At 43.3% G+C, this 13,428-nt stretch overlaps 1 protein-coding gene across 1 annotated transcript in view; it reads left to right on the forward strand.

The window, feature by feature from the left end:
- The first annotated feature begins 1,593 nt into the window (after nucleotides 1-1,593).
- PDE6D (phosphodiesterase 6D) overlaps nucleotides 1,594-13,428 on the forward strand; it is an 88,926-nt gene continuing 77,091 nt past the window's right edge. Inside the window, exon 1 of the mRNA XM_040349698.1 lies at nucleotides 1,594-2,420. Coding sequence (XP_040205632.1) covers nucleotides 2,374-2,420 — 47 coding nt within the window. The 5' untranslated portion in view covers nucleotides 1,594-2,373. The remainder of the gene's footprint in view (nucleotides 2,421-13,428) is intronic.

Raw genomic sequence — 13,428 nt, forward strand, 5'->3', positions numbered from 1 at the left:
AGGATTTGGTCCCATTTAATAACTTGTAGTATTGAGCTCAGTTTAGAAAAGTTGGCTCTGAAATATAGTATTCTTGCACTCCCTTTGTGCTGTCAAAATGTAATCTGCTACATGTCTTTGGTAAAAAAAAAATAACAATAAGTGTATATTAATCGGTTTGTGTGAAAGTTATAGCATCTACAAGCTATGAGATATATACTGTAAATTATGCAGCTATAGATGCTTTATTGGTAATGGCGGTGATTAGTGACTGTGGGACTGGTGTGCAGGAAATCTGGAGCTAACAGACACTAGCTGGGAGGGACACATACTGACTAACTGACACTGATGTTGCAAGTGACACTAGTACAGTGATCAGATATAATATTGTACACTGATACTGTACTAATGACACTGGCTGGGAAGGGGTTAACATCAAGGGGAAAACAAGGGGTTAACTGCGTGCCTAACAAGTGTAATGTGCATGCAGGAAAAATGCAGAACTTGCATCAGAATGCTGCTTTTAATAACCGATCTGGCTGTTTTTTCTCACTACTTTTCAAGGAAAATAAATAGCCAGATTGTTGTTCAGTATACACAAAGTTCTGCTGATTGGCTCTGTCATTCCAGGAAGAGAGCTCTGTGTTTATTTCCAACACTGACTGTGGTCTTGCTGTTTTTTTAATTCCCTGCAAAGGAGGGAAAAAAATAGCGAGATCGCTTAGTAAGCGCCGCATTACACACACACATCAAACATTGTTAGGCACACATTTAACCCCTTTATCAGTCCTAGAGTAATCTCTTCCCAGCCAGTGCCATTAGTACAGTGACTGTGTATATTATTAGCACTGATCACTCACTGTATTAGTGTCACTATTGATGTCGGTGTCAGTTAGTATACCCGTCAGCCAGCGACAGCTAGTGTCAGTTTGTCCGCCACACAGTCAATCTGATCACTGCTATTACTAGTATAAAAAAAAAAAAAAAATCCAAAATATCTATACCAGATGCTATACCTTTCACGCAAACCAAATAATATATGCTTATATGGATTTTGTTTTACCAAAGGCATGTAGTAGAATACATTTTGGCCTAAATTCATAAAGAAATTTGATTTTTTATTTTTATATTTTCTTGGATATGTTGTGGGTATGTATTCACTTGTGTGAAAAAAAACGTGTTTATGTGCAGTGTTGCACAACTGAGCAATTATCATTCAAAGCGCTGAAAGTGAAAAATTTACCAGGGCAGAAAGGCGGTAATAGTGGTTAAATAGCGCAGTGCCAAAAAGCAAAAAAATAATGCTCTGGTCACAAAAGCACAAAAGGGGTAAAAATCTTCCTGAGGTCAAGTGGATAAAAGAGAACCCAAACATTACAGCAGAACGCTTTCTAAAGTTTGACCCTTCTGAGTTTCCGTTCGATATTTTCCCGTTTCTATGCTACGTCACGTTGCTGGGCAGAGTGACGCGCATCTTTTACACTACAACGTTTAGAATGCAACCTAACCAACTGTTTATTTCGCCACGCCCAAAAAGGTGGGTCCTTGCTCAGTCCATTATCTGATTGGTCTACGGTGGTGTCATGTATTCGCTGCTGCGGCTGTTATTGGCTGGTTGTAGTGTTTGGTAGACCCGCGTAAGGCGTTGCGGGTGAGAGAAGGCGGCGCTGGAAGCGCATCGCTAAATCCGCTTATCAGGACCCGTACCTACCTGACAGGGAATAGCGGCCTCCGAGGTGGGATAGCGGCGTCGATAAGGCGGCTTTACCCAGCGTGTGTATGAGCTGGGGGGGAAGGAGAGAGCGGTGGGTACAGACTTTAGAGCGGAGTACCCGTTTCTTTTGAGGGGAAGACTGGGTGAAACTTTGATATACAAGAGCTGAAAGTGCTTAATAGAGGCCTGTCGTTATTACCTCAGAGGAGCCCTCCACCTATCAGCAGGCTGTGGGACTCAGGTACCCTACCTGTCCCTTTCTGTCAGCCTCGTCCACCCCTGAGCTATACCTGGCCACCCCCTGTATGAGGTGACCTATGAAGTTGGCTGCTGAGGAAGTTATTGCAGTTTTCTGTACGCTTCTGTCATTGCCTGGCCTGCTGGCTTTGTACATTCAATAAACCCTCTAAGTGACCTGCTGTCCTACTACTCTACAGGCCATCCTCACTGCTTGTCTGATGTCCATGACCACTGATCCCCTGGGCTAGGCTGCTCCACTCGCCTACAAGGTGAGCCAGAGACACTCATTTTATGAATTGCGCATAATCGCTTTTACTGGAGCAGAAAACGAATCGATTTCATAGAACTACAGAGAACGAAGATTTGGCAATTCAGATCCAGTCTCCTGCCATTCATTTGGATTGAGTTGGCCCAGAATAAACGCAAGGAATTGCCCCACCATGTCTAGTAGTGAGCGAGCGAAGAAGATCATGGATGGATTCAAACTGTATCCTGTTTTCCATAACTTGGTAGTTTTATAGAGATTGTTGCATTGTGGGGAGTATTGAACACTGTTTAGAATTTTATCAGTTCCTGATCTCCAGTTAAAAAAAAAAAAAATCCCAGCCACTGCCATTTATTACAGGTATTTAAAAAGCGAATTTACATATTTATTATACATTTACATCAGTCCCTGCCCTCAAGGAGGTTACAATCTAACATCCCTAAACCTGGTCATACATCCTTTAGCTTTACCTTGTTTAAAGCGGAGTTCCACCCAGAAATGGAACTTCTGATGATCAGATTCCCATACCCCTGCAGTGTCACATTTGGCACCTTTCAGGGGGGGAGCAGATGCCTGTCAAATCCAGGTATTTGCTCCCTCTTCCTGCAAAAGAGTGCCATTCAAAAGGCGCAGCGCGACATGCGTAGTAGGGACCCAGGAGTGAAGCCAAAAGTCTTCACTGCCTGGTTCCCTTACCAGGAATGCCGGTGGCAGCATCCGTGAGTTGATCCTAAGATGGGCTTCCGGTGCCGACATCTCGGGCTCCCTGGACAGGTAAGTGTCCATATATTAAAAGTCAGCAGCTACAGTATTTGTAGCTGCTGACTTTTTTTATTTATTTTTTCCCCAAGCGGAACTCCACTTTAACAATGTAGTGAAGGGGACTGCCTGGTTGCATACAAATTGAAAGTGTTTAGGTTTGACCTCCCTATATGGTTTTGGTAAATCTAAAGGAAAATTGTATATTGTATGGCCAGCCTACATTCATACATACACATACTAAGGCCAATTTAGACAGGAGCCAATTCACCTACCAGCATGTCTTTTGGAGTGTGATGGGAAGCCCACTTAGGCACAGGAAGAACATGCAGTCCAGGCAGGAAGTCCCTAGGTTGAGAGACGAACAACGACCCAAGTGCTGCCAGGCAGAAGTGCTAACCACTTTGTTTTCTCGTGAAAATGCTAGTTGCCTGGATTTAATACACAGCTAATGTTCTTTCTTTGTCATTGACCTGCAATTAGCGTCCTGGCTTCATTTGCTGAATGCTTGTTCCGGGTCAGAGGCTCAGAATGTGTTGAACTTGGAGAATCGGCACTACAGCTAGGCAACTACCCTTTTTTTTTCTTTTTTTTTTATAAGGAGGTCAGCCAACACGTTTCTTTCCACACCCGTTTTTGCTTTAAGTTTGTTTGGCTGTACTGCTTTAAGTTTGTTTGGCTGTACTTCTCCTATGGATCACAGGAGTGCAATTTATTTTGCACTTTTGTGACTCATTTGCGCTGAAGTCTGCTCTCTACTGACGTCACAGAAGTCAGTCCAGGTATTGCAACAATGGAGTCTGGATCCACCAGATGCCTGGACTGACATCTGGCTCAGCCTGTCAGTGAGCCGCTGAGAGACTGAGCCGGCCGCCCCCCTCCACAGCCCAGCGCTCCAGTAAGCGAGGAGGTAGAAGAGCAGAGAGCTGTGACTGATAGTCAACAGGGAGCTGTCAGATCCGAGTGGTCTGCGTTTTTCGATCGCTCGGCTATCGGTGCAGAGGCGGCGGGGAACAGATGCAACATCAGACCCCCTGCTACATCCACCTAGGTAAGTATTAGACCCCTTTCACTTTTTTCAGGCGTTTTAGTGCTAAAAATAGCACCTGAAAACTGTCTCCTCAGTGTGAAAGAATGAGTGCTTTCACACTGGGGCGGTGCGCTTGCGGGATGGGAAAAAATATCCTGCAAGAAGGATCTTTGGGGCGGTGTAGGAGCGCTGTATACAGTACTCCTACAATGCACCTGCCAATTGGAAGGACGGGGCAATGCTTCTGTAGTGCCCCGAAAAGCGTTTTGAAAACTCCATAACGCCGGCGGTTTTAACCCTTTTTTTTGCCCGCTAGCGGGGGGGCTAAAAGCATCCAAATTGCAAAGGTAAAAGCGCTGCTAAATCTAGCGGTGCTTTACTGCTAACGGATCCGCCGCCCCAGTGTGAAAGGGGTCTTAATTTTTTTTTTTTTTTTTTTAAAAAGCCCAAGCCCAAACCCATACTTTTCTTTTAAAGCCCAGCTCTGGGATAAAACCATCAACTCCCACTAATTGATTAATGACAGTAAAAAACAAACCTATTTTACCTACTGAGCACCATGGTCTTGTAATCCTCTAGTCCCGGGTCCTCCGTCTTCCTTTGTTTACACAGGTGAGGTCCTGCTTTGGCTGTCCATGTTACTGCCTGTGTGACATGGATTCTTCCTATTGGCTGTCCAGTAGTGGGGTTCACTCAGGATCCAGAAGAGTAATGATGTCATCACAAGGGGACAGTAGAGGACCCATCTGCAGTATCAGATAAGCAATGTCCCGCACCTGGAAATGACAGCAGCGAGGGACCTATATGGTCAACTTAGGTGAGTATAACTTGCTTAACAAGGTAAGAAAAAGTAAAAACCATTCAGGATAGGTTAGAGGGGTCATTTTTTTTTATTTAAAAGTGTATGTGGTCCAACTGCAAACTATTCTTATTTGCTCGATGTACCTGTTGGTCGTCTAAGAAATTCAGAGCTGTCCTGTTTACTTTGTCTGTGTTATTTTGAGTCTAATCAGTCCTACCAGTTTTTCCATTGGACTATATAACACTTCCCCCTTTGTTGTGGGGAAAACATCTGGACAGGGCTGACACCACATATTAATTTTATTTTATTCTCTGGACTGAAACTGCAAGAAATGGTGCTGCGCTCTAAATGATCACAAACAAATTGATATATAAACAATATTAAGTACTTGGAGAGATATTCTAACAAAAATAAATTCCAGAATAAGTAGTGTAAGTGACAACACAAAATAATAGTGAATAGATGTCCTTAATCACATACAAATAAAGTACTGGTACCAAAATTGACAATTCAAAGTCCAAATAATCAAATGTCTTCAAGCAAATAAATTATGATAAGGTGAAATATTGAATTGTTGGACTCCAACTAATACTCTGCAAGTGAAATGATCTAAATAGTGACTTCTCTCTTCAGTGCAATGACACCTCTGTGTAAAATGGCCCCTTACCTTACAGCTGTATGGTAACAGCATATAAATGTAGACACTGGCAATCCAGGAATCTGGGGTCCTGAAGTGAGTCAAACTAAGGGCTTCTTATAGACGACATTAATATCATCTAAGGAGCCTTGTATCCTGATAGGTGGTTCTTGTTATAATGGTATGTATACCTACTTTATACAAATCAATTCAACAATGATGGAAATCCTCCCAAATAGATGTGTATATGAAATGGAGAAAGAAACGGGGTCCCAAATCTTGTAATATGTAAAAACTAGGTGATTTTATTACAACTAATAAGGTACTTGCATAAACAACAAGGGTACAAGCTAAGCACCACGAGCGGGGAGCTCGCAACCTGATGTCACTTCTGGTGCCTGTCTGTCCAGAGAATGCTACTGTCTTATCAGCCCAGTAAATTGGGAGCGGAGTGTATTTCTGGCAGATCAACAGGTATTTCTCTGTACTTGCAATGTCCTTAAAAGGATGGAACATGGCCACACTTCCTCCTCACAGTATTTGACTGTCAGCAGGAGCCTATGGCTCCCACTGCCCTGAGTCTCCTGTGCGACCAGGAAGTGAAGGCAGTAGAACTGCAAACGGTACAGTGCTGGATGACGAAATGCGTGGAGGGCATGGCCTGGTCGGAGTCCAGGCCGATGGTTGCCTCTCCATCCACCTCCGTAAGATTCTGTAGATGTGTGGCATTCAGGGGCCACCCTCTTCCTTTCATGCTATTACAGTATAGCATCTGTAGCTCTGTAAATATACACTGCTCAAAAAAAAAAAAAAGTAACACCTTTGAATCAGAATTCCTGGGATATTGATCTGGTCAGTTAAGTAGCAGAGGGGGAGGGGTGTATACAGAGGGGGTTGTTAATCAGTTTCAGCTGCTTTGCTGTTAATTGAAATTAACAGGTGCACTAGATGGGCAAAAATGAGACGACCTCCAAAACAGGAATGTTTTTTTCAGGAGGAGGTGTCTGACTTTTTTTCCCCCCTACTCTTTTTTGACTGTTTTTCACTAGCTTTGCATTTTTCTAGGGTCAGTGTCACTACTGGTAGCACGAGGCGATACTTGGACCCTATAAAGGTTGCACAGGCAGTCCAACTCCTCCAGGGTGGCACATCAATACGTGTCATTGCCAGAAGGTTTGCTGTGTCTCGCAGCACAGTCTCAAGAGCATGGAAGAGATTCCAGGAGACAGGCAGTTACTCTAGGAGAGCTGGACAGAGCCGTAGAAGGTCCTTAACCCATCAGCAGGACCGGTATCTGCTCCTTTGTGCAAGGAGGAACAGGATGAGCACTGCCAGAGCCCTACAAAATGACCTCCAGCAGGCCACTGGTGTGAATGTCTCTGACCAAACAATTAGAAACGGACTTCATGGGGGTGGCCTGAGGGCCCGACGTCCTCTAGTCTGCTCTGTGCTCACTGCCGGACACTGTGGAGCTCGATTGGCATTTTCCATTGAACACCAGAATTGGCAGGTCCGCCACTGGTGCCCCATGCTTTTCACAGGTGAGAGCAGGTTCACCCTGAGCATATGTGGCAGACGTGAAAGGGTCTGGAGAAGCCGCAGAGAACTATATGCTGCCTGTAACATCGTTCAGCATGACCGCTTTGGTGGTGGGTCAGTGATGGTCTAGGGAGACATATCCACGGAGGGACGCACAGACCTCTACAGGCTACACAATGGCACCCTGACTGCCATTGGGTATCAGGATGAAATCCTTGGAAAGACCCTATGCTGGTGGAGTGGGTCCTGGTTTCCTCCTGGTGCACGACAATGCCCGGCCTCATGTGACGAGAGGAAAATGGACTAGCTTGCCGCATAATTTTTTCACTTTGATTTTCGGGGTGTCTTTTGAATTCAGCCCTCTGTAGGTGGATCTATTTTGTGGGGGGGGGAATATTATAAAAATGTAATTTGTATATAGTGTTGCTTGACTGTGAAGTTGTCAGTTAACCACTTGCCTACTGGCCACTTTTACCTCCTTCCTGCCCGGGCCAGTTTTCAGCTTTCAAAGCTGTCACATTTTTTAATTAAAATTGCGTGGTCATGCAACACTGTACCCAAACAAATTCTTTATAATTTTGTTCTTACAAATAGAGCTTTCTATTGGTGGAATTTAATCCCGACTGGGTTTTATTTTTTGCTTAATGAATAGAGACCGAAAATTTTGAAAATAACAAAACATTTGTTTCATAGTATGTAGGATTTTGCAAACGTGTGGTGTTTTTTTTCCTCCTTCACTGATGGGCACTGGTAGGCAGCACTGATGAGGAGGCACTTGTGGGCACAGATTGGGAGCACTTTAGGGACTGCACTGATGATCAGGACTAGAGGTCGACCGATATATCGGCCGATATTTGGCCGTTTTGAAGAAATCGGCATCGGTCGATTTTCATCCAAATTAGGCCGATATTTAACATGGCCGTTAGCGGTGCCTCAGATCCGGAGCTAGGCCGAAGCCGCTGCCTTTCCTGATGCTGTGACCGCGGTGGCAATCCGCGGATTAAACGAATGAAATGCGCATGCGTCGTTCCTAAATTTCCCACCGTGCATTGCGCTAAATGACGTCGCAACAACATCATTTTTTTAACTTAGACGTGACTTGCGTCCATCCCTATTCACCGACGACTTGCGAAAAAAAAAAAAATCAAATTTCGACGCGGGAACGACGCCCATACTTCAACATGGCAAGTCTATCTATACGCCACAAAATAGCAGCTTTAACTATACGCCGGAAAAAGCCGACTACAGACGACGTAAGAGAATGCGACGACCGCACGTACGTTCGTGGATCGTCGGAAAAAGCTCATTTGCATACCCGACGTGGAAAACGGCGCAAACTCCACCCAGTGGACGCCAAAGTATTGCATCTGCGATCCGAAGGCGTACGCCTGTCGGATCTAACCCAGATGCCGTCGTATCTTGGTTTGAGGATTCAAACTAAAGATACGACGCGGGAAAATTTTTTTTTTGCTGAAATGACTGTTTACAGGGTATAGAGACATAAAAGTTAACTGATTCCTTTTAAAAATGATTACAAATAGATAAAAATCAATCATATAATGTGCCTGCAGGTTAGTTTCACTTTTTAACTGGTTTCATGTTCCTGTGAACTAGAGAGACACACAGAACAAAAACAAATCCAACGCAGTGTTTTGTTTTTAAAATGAATCTGATTGGCTCTGTTAAGTTTTAGACACACAGTAATGACAGCTTAGACCACCGTGAAAAGCTCCCAGTACTGTGGTTATAAGGAGCCAGACAAGCAGGAAGTGTGGAGATCACAGCAGAATTACAGCAACTTCAAAGCAAAAACGAACAATGAGGACATGAAACCAGTACTGCAGTAAGGTAAAGGAAGCTATTTAGCTAAAAAAAAAAAATTCCTTTAGTGATTCTTTAAGGCATGGGTCTTCAAACTATGGCCCTCCAGTTGTTCAGGAACTACAATTCCCATCATGCCTAGTCATGTCTGTGAAGGTCAGTGTGTTACAATGCCTCATGGGATGTGTAGTTCTATAACAGCTGGAGGGCCGTAGTTTGAGGATCCCTGCTTTAAGGCTTGCCTGTAGGATCTGGAAATATCTCCTAAATCTCCACGGTTTAGGAGATATTTACACTAGAGACATGCGCTATAGACAACGGCGCAGGTGCACTTTATAAACGACTATCCCGCTTAAAGCGACTGACAGACAGCTACGATTGTTTGCGGAGCCAGCCTGCCGCAGTGTAACTGTGGTGGCTGTTCCGTAAGCGGTTAATTGGGACAAGTACATAGTATAGAGGGATATGCTTTGTTCATATTTTGTGTCCTGTGATTTACAATCACTTAACCACTTGGCGCCCGCACTATAGCCGAATGACGGCTACAGTGCGGAACCCAAATGCCGTGCGGACTTCAAAAGACGTCCTCCCTTTCCCACGTGCTGTGATCACCCGAGTCACTGGTGATCACAGATCCGAGTAAGGGGCCGATCCCGGCCCCTTACCATGTAATCAGCTGTCAGCCAATGTCATCTCATCACATGATGTAAATAAAAGCCGGTAATCGTTTTAGTTTTTTTTTCCTCCTCGCGCTGACAGCGTGAGGAGGAAAAAGCCAATCGCCGGCTTATGTGTAAGGGACATTGGTCCCAAAGAATTCTGCCTCCTCTGTGCAGTCAGTAACCCCTGCCGGTGCCCATTACTGCCACCCATCAGTGCCCATCACGCCACCTATCAGTGCCGCCTTATCGGTGCCCATCAGTACAGCCTCATCAGCGTACATCAATGAAGGAGAAAGATTACCAAAAAATAAAAACCGCAGAGGTGATCAAATACCACCAAAAGAAAGCTCTATTTGTGGGGAAAAAATGATAACAATTTAATTTGGGTACAGTGTTGTATGACCGTGCAATTGTCATTCAAACTGTGTCAGATTTGTTTTCACGATCTGTGCCCCATTGCCAAGCTTTTCATTCACTTCCTGTCCCATATCAAAACAGAAATTGAGAGGAAATTCCTGCAAAATAAATTAATTAATTGGGGACCCCCAAGCCACCAGGAAAATGTCCCCTCTATTACTTTTCTGGGAACAACACAAAGTATGGGATTTTCTTGTACTTTCAATAATAATGGTAAACAGGACAAATGGAGAGGGGGAATCTCCTGAATGGGGGCACAGCAATAAAAACTGACAGGTGTTCTAATCCATCTCCACTCCATCCAACTCTTTAACCACTTAACCCCCGGACCAGAGCACTTTTTGCGATTCGGCACTGTGTCGCTTTAACTGACAATTGCGCGGTCGTGCGACGTGGCTCCCAAACAAAATTGGCGTCTTTTTTTTTTTTCACAAATAGAGCTTTCTTTTGGTTGTATTTGATCACCTCTGCGGTTTTTAGTTTTTGCGCTATAAACAAAAATAGAGCGACAATTTTCAAAAAAAAATAAATTTTTTTACTTTTTGCTATAATAAATATCCCCCACAAATATATAAAAAAAACTATATTTTTTTCCTCAGTTGAGGATGATACATATTCTTCTACATATTTTTCGTAAAAAAAAAATCGCAATAAACGTTTATTGATTGGTTTGCGCAAAAGTTATAGCATTTTACAAAATAGGGGGTAGTCTTATGGCATTTTTATTAATATATTTATTTTTACTAGTAATGGCGATGATCGGCGATTTTTTTTTTTTTTTTTTTTTTTTTTGTACTGCGACATTATGGCCATTTTTATAGCGATCAGTGCTAAAAAAAATGCATTGGATTTCTATAAAAATGCCACTGGCAGGGAAGGGGTTAACACTAGGGGGCGGCGAAGGGGTTAAGTATGTTCCCTGGGTGGCCTCACTAGGGGAAATGACTGATCGCTGTTCATACATTGTATTGCATTTCTCCCCTGACAGGACCGGGAGCTGTGTGTTTACGCTGTAACGAGCAATCGCGGTTGCCCGGCGGCGATCGCGATGTATAGCTACGTGCTCTCGCGCAGGGGAGCCGACCTGCCGCCCTATAACTGCGGCGACTGGTCGGCAAGTAGTTAAAGGCAAAACCTTTTTTCTCTTATCATCCATGGATGGACACAGCCTTCACAAGTCTTGACATATGGGTTATGTTCCTGTTCATAGGAGAGGAGTCCTCTCCTAGGAACATAACCTATATGTCAAGACTTGTGAAGGCTGTGTCTATCCATGGACGACGGAGAAAAGGATTTTACGGCGAGTTCAAAAAATCATATTTTTTCTTTTATTTATTTTTTGTTGTATTTTAACACCGCTGTGAGAGGAGTGAGCCAGCTGATAGGTGAAGACAGAGCTGCTGACAGATGTAGCACTGCTCTAAGTCCGCCAAACTACTTGGGAAAAGTATGCATATTATGTTCAAGCTCTGAAAAAGGAGGGGGGAGGGGGAGGATTTTCTGTTCTGCCAGCATGGTTTGGATCATAAATGTTCAATGCCAAGTGTTTCAAAAATATATTTTAAACATAATAAAAATCTATACAAAAATAATAACCGTGGAACAAAATATATAATAATAAAAAAATGATAAAGGGATGTTTGCAAATCCCCCCCCCCCCCCCCTTTTTGTTCTCCTAGTTGCTAAGTATAGAGGCTAAAGTACATTGTATCAGCACAGCAAGCATTGAACTGTTTTGTGTGTGTGTGTGTGTGTGTGTGTGTCTGTGTCTGTGTGTGTTTTTTTTTCCCCCCAAAGGTGCAGTCAAAGCCTGAATCAATTTGTCCTTAATGCAGTATTGCTTTAACCCTTTTGCTGCCAGGACCTCACATTACTTCCTCCTGCTATAAGCTCATGGTCACTTCAGAGACCATGAGCTTATATCAGAATTGTTCAGCAGACTCTCCTGAGCAAAATGATAGCTTGTTAAATGCACAGTTTTGGAGATATTTACTGTATACTGCACCGATTACATCATCGACGCATGCGCTCTGAAGGAACGGCCATTCCTACCATTTCTTCAGGTCCCTATGCTGCGACCGGCGGCTCCCGTGCGCATGCAGTGTGACATCATCGCGGCTCCAGCCAATCACAGCGCTGGAGCCCGCGAACCCGGAAGAAACGTTTGATAGGATGTCAACTGTGTGTGGGCGCCACGGAGAGTCCTTGGTTCTAAGGTGAGTATTTCTTAAGGAGCTAGTATGCGATACTAGCTCATTATGCCTTTTCGTCTTGCAGTTTTTTTTTTTTCTATTTTATTTTTTAAGCGTTTATATTTAGTAGGCATTTAGCAGGAATTTTGTAAATGTTGCTTTTATTTCTGTTAATGCCTTTATGAATACAGTGCCCCCCTTTTTAGTACACCGGTTTGTCTATGCAACTAGACAAACAGATCAGGTAGTTGCAACTTTTAAAGTGGCTGTTAACCTACTTTGCTAACTTTACATAATTTTCCTTGTTCCTTAATGACAGGAGCTCCTGTATGTTTTATAAAAAGACAGTGCCCCCGCCCCTCTTTCCTTTATCACAGCAGGCAATACAATCCCTAGTGTTTACTGATGTTGACTTCTAGCAACATTGCTCTTTTTGTAATGTGACCATGTTCAGATCCCTTGATTGGCTGCTAGGCCCAAGCACTCTCACTTGAGAGGAGGTCACATGCTCCCCTTCCTTTGACAAAAGTACCAGGTAAAGTATACCATTACCAGGTATTTTCACCATATGCAACAAAGAAAGCAGATGGTAAAAATCCCTTATTACAATATGCCAGATAAGATTCCCCAGTCTCTATCACAGCAACACAAATGCCATCACCCTTTTACAACATCTGGGCATCTCTGGATGCTAAAAATGCAGAACCTTGGAGTGGATAGGCTGCAGAAACAAAAGATCATGCTGGGTTCAACTCGTTGGCTGAGAACAGGAAAACAAGGTTCCAATGGGATTACAAAATGTGTACAGTTGATGACTAGAAATATATATCTGGTCAAATTGTCCTCTAATATACAGTATTTTGTCACATTACAACCAAAAACGTAAATGTATTTTATTGGGGTTTTATGTGATAGACCAACACGAAGTGGAAAGAAAATGATAAATGGTTTTCCAATTTTTTTTATTTTATTTTTTTACAAATATCTGAAAAGTGTGGCGGGCATTTGTTAAACCCCCCCTCCCGAGACAATACTTTGTTGAACCACCTTTCACTGCAATTACAGCTGCAAGTCTTTTTTGGGATGTCTCTACCAGCTTTGCACATCTAGAGTGACATTTTTGCCCATTTTTTGCAAAATCGCTCAACATCTGTCAGATTGGTTGGAAAGTGTCGGTGAATGGCAATTTTTAATTCTTGCTACAGATTCTCAATTGTATTTAGGTCTGGACTTTGACTGGATCATTCTATCACATGAATATGCTTTGATCTAAACCATTCTATTGTAGCTCTGGCTGTATGTTTTTAGGGTCTTTGTCCTGCTGGAAGGTGAACCTCCATCCCACTCAAGTTGTAGAATTTCTTCTAAGAT

Source organism: Rana temporaria, chromosome 4, assembly GCF_905171775.1.
Source record: "Rana temporaria chromosome 4, aRanTem1.1, whole genome shotgun sequence".
In the NCBI taxonomy this organism is placed as follows: Eukaryota; Metazoa; Chordata; class Amphibia; order Anura; family Ranidae; genus Rana; species Rana temporaria.